This window comes from Eurosta solidaginis, chromosome 2 (assembly GCF_040869045.1).
Source record: "Eurosta solidaginis isolate ZX-2024a chromosome 2, ASM4086904v1, whole genome shotgun sequence".
In the NCBI taxonomy this organism is placed as follows: Eukaryota; Metazoa; Arthropoda; class Insecta; order Diptera; family Tephritidae; genus Eurosta; species Eurosta solidaginis.
This window is the reverse complement of record NC_090320.1, coordinates 53,195,936-53,199,164: the sequence shown is the minus strand read 5'-3', so window position 1 is coordinate 53,199,164 and position 3,229 is coordinate 53,195,936. Positions and strand designations below refer to the sequence as shown.

The 3,229-nt window shown below is 38.4% G+C and overlaps 1 protein-coding gene across 1 annotated transcript; it reads left to right on the top strand.

The window, feature by feature from the left end:
- The first annotated feature begins 1,576 nt into the window (after positions 1–1,576).
- On the top strand, positions 1,577–2,596 carry LOC137241512 (uncharacterized). Its single transcript, XM_067769111.1, has 2 exons — positions 1,577–1,711; positions 1,783–2,596. The coding sequence occupies exons 1-2, from the start codon at positions 1,577–1,579 to the stop codon at positions 2,359–2,361; spliced, it is 714 nt and encodes a 237-aa protein (XP_067625212.1). The 3' UTR covers positions 2,362–2,596.
- Positions 2,597–3,229: the final 633 nt, after the last annotated feature.

Genomic DNA, 3,229 nt, shown 5'->3' with positions numbered 1-3,229 from the left:
TGCGCACATCGATGAGGGAGTTGTGAAACCGTCTGCTAATCAATAGATGGTCAATTTGGTTGCGGGTATGGCCGTCGGGAGACTTCCACGTATATTTGTGTATGTTGCGATGCTTAAATTTCGTGCCACCTATGAAAACATTGTGATTTGCGCAGAGCTCGAGTATACGGTCACGGTTGTTTTTTCTGTTTGACGATAGAGCGTGCTTACCCATTATTCGTTAAAAATTGGCATTATCCGTGCCCACCTTGGCATTAAAGTCTCCTAAGGCGATGACTATGTCCCTTTTGGGGCAGTAGAGTCAAGCAAATCATAGAACTCTTCTTTTGCGTCGTCAGTATCGGGTTCCGTTGGCGCGTAGCATTATATTATTGTAATGTAGCGGAATTTTCTTCTAAATCGGGCCATAATCATGCGTTCTGAAATTGGTTTATAGCTTAATAGCGAGCTTTTTGCGCGTTTGTCCACTAGGATGCCAACACCGTTGGAGCGTCTTTGTATATTACCACTGTAGATGAAATAGTGGCCAGCAAGGGAGGTGAATGCTTCTTGCCCAGTCCATCTGGTTTCTGATAGACCTAAGATTTTAATATTGTAAAGCTCCATCTCTCTGCAGACTTGTGCTAGTGGTTATGATTCAGAGAGAGAGCGTACGTTCCATGTTCCAATACCAGTCATATGTTTGAAGCCGAAGGTCGTCGTCGATAGGGAGGAGTTATATCCGAGGCGTGTTTCCGTTTCTTGAGTGAGGTTTTTTACGGCCGGGGACATGGCAACGGCATTTCCTCCGTGCTTGATGTACGGACCCAAGCTCGGTCGTCATAGCCTCGTCAGCGAGACATAGTTCACCGCGGGAAGGTGGGGTTGACATTTGAGTAGGAGAGGCTATGTATTCGCAATCACTACCCCATTAGAACTCCAAACCGCATTAGAGCTCCGGCCGCTTAAGCTCAGCTTAAACTTCAGTTAATGTAGACTGAAAAACTGCAGAATAAGTTTAAGCGTAGTTCAACTGGCAAACTGAGTTGAACTTGTACTGAAAAATCGGGCCTAAATCTCTAGTGATCTAGCGCATTTCAATTATCTTAATTTTTTATTTCACTTGATATTTGAGTGTTTCCCAGGTTATGTCAAAACGGTAAAATTATTACCGGACTTATTTATATCCGTTGAGTTCTTGTTTAAATACAATTATTATTACCTAAACATCTGTATGTATATATGTAGCATATAAGTAAAAGTATGTTATTCAGGCAGGTTCTGTAATTAACTTTCGAGTGAATATCAAGCAAAATCATTTTGAATTCGACTAAAGGTGTTCTGTGTTTCACATCCACTGTTTTATTTTCACATTTTTTTCAAAATGAACGCCCTGTGATTTGGCATGTTCTAGAAAACGAATTCACAAGATAACATTCGGTTAGCATTCGCTTCAATTTGAATTGGTGAATTTGGCAAGAGAAAACATGTAAGTTAACTAAATCGCAATAATCACACGCCAATTTAATAAATTAACGTTGAATACTTTAGGGGTAAGCATAAAAATGTACGCCAAGAAAGAGTTTTACTGCAAATTATGGAGAAGCACCCACATATTGCAAAGGGTTTCATTAAAGGTGACAAGTTGAAAGTGGATGCACTATGGGCGAAGGTGGTAGTGGAATTGAACGAGCATGGCCCACCTCATAAGGATATTTCTGGCTGGAAAAAGGTGCAAAATTAAATTTTTTCTGTATAATTTGTGTATTTTCTTATACTTATTTAAATTTGTACAATTGGCAGGTTTGGATAGATTGGAAAGCCTTTATAAAAAGGAAACTCGTTCATAACAGCAAAGAAGCTAGGGCAACTGGAGGTGGACCATACAACAAATATGTACTAACCCCAACAGAAGATGCAATTGCCCGTTTATGTAACTTGATTACTTCTGTGAAAGGTGTTCCAAACACAAAAGACTACGAGGCTGCAGAAAGCGAGACACCTTCAGATTCATCAAGTGATGATGACCAGCCATCTACAAGTAGAGCTGCTGCATTATCTCGCTCGCGAAGGTCTGAGCCTTCTGCAACTGATTGCCTTAAGGCCAACATTGACGAGCAAACAAAAGATATGAAAAACATTGTAAATGGTTTAAAAGGATGTATTGAGGCAACTGTGTATGTGAGCGGAGCAGTTGAAACTCTCTGTGAAGCAGTAAAGGCAACGACGACTGCTATACGTGAAGGCAATGCCGAAAGAAAGAGACACCATCTTGAAATGGAAAGACAGCGGCAAACGGAAAATGAGCTAAAACAAACGGAAAATGAACTGACTGAACTTAAAATACATTTAAAATATAACAAAAGCGGAAACAATAATTAGATTCTTAGTTTGTAATTTATGTAATGAAGTATCAAATTTTAATTTATTAACTGACACCTGAAATGTGATTAATTTTGTGTACCTGAAATGTGATTTTAATATAATAATTAAAGTATTTGCTTTGTGTTTTCTACTTTCACGAATTTCTATGAAGGTGACTGGCTATGTTTTCTCTAATTAATGCAGCCTCGTCATAAAGTATAGAATCGTTAAATATTTCTTCGGCAAGAGCATCTTCCTGATTTTCTATGTCAACATCTACGATTTCCTGGACTTTATAGTGTATACAAATGTTGTGTAAAGCACAACAAACATTAATTATTTGTACAACCTTTTCCGGTTGGTATTGAAGAGTACGAGCTAAACATCTAAATCGGCTTTTTAACACCCCTATAGTTCTTTCAACTATATTGCGTCCTGAACAATGTTTTTGGTTAAACGTATGCTCTGCTGTGTTAGCTTGTGGATTTCTGAACGGTGTTAGCAGAAATGGCTGAAGTGGATATCCGGCATCACCCAAAAGCCAAGAACCACGTTCTCCATTTTCATAACGGCGTTGGAAGGAGTCATTTGCTTTACTTACACTCCATATCAAAGCATCGTGACTTGACCCAGGGTGACGACCATCAACACTTCTAATAACCATATTGTAATCACATATCTGTAATAATTTACTTATTTAAATTATTTTATATTTTTAGATTTTATATTTGTATACTCACAATCATTGCATTCATGCTAAAATAACCCTTACGGTTATAAAATATGCTGTGATCTTTATTAGGTTTAGTTATTTGTATGTGCGTCCCGTCTATGCAGCCAATTACTCCAGGAATCCCAAAGTGTTGCTGAAAATGTTGCTTCGATT

Bases quoted from the DNA above. Each gene is read 5' to 3' on its own strand.
- LOC137241512 (XM_067769111.1), top strand. From the start codon at position 1,577: ATGGAGAAGCACCCACATATTGCAAAGGGTTTCATTAAAGGTGACAAG. The intron at 1,712-1,782 runs GTGCAAAATTAA...TACAATTGGCAG, and splicing joins ATATTTCTGGCTGGAAAAAG to GTTTGGATAGATTGGAAAGC.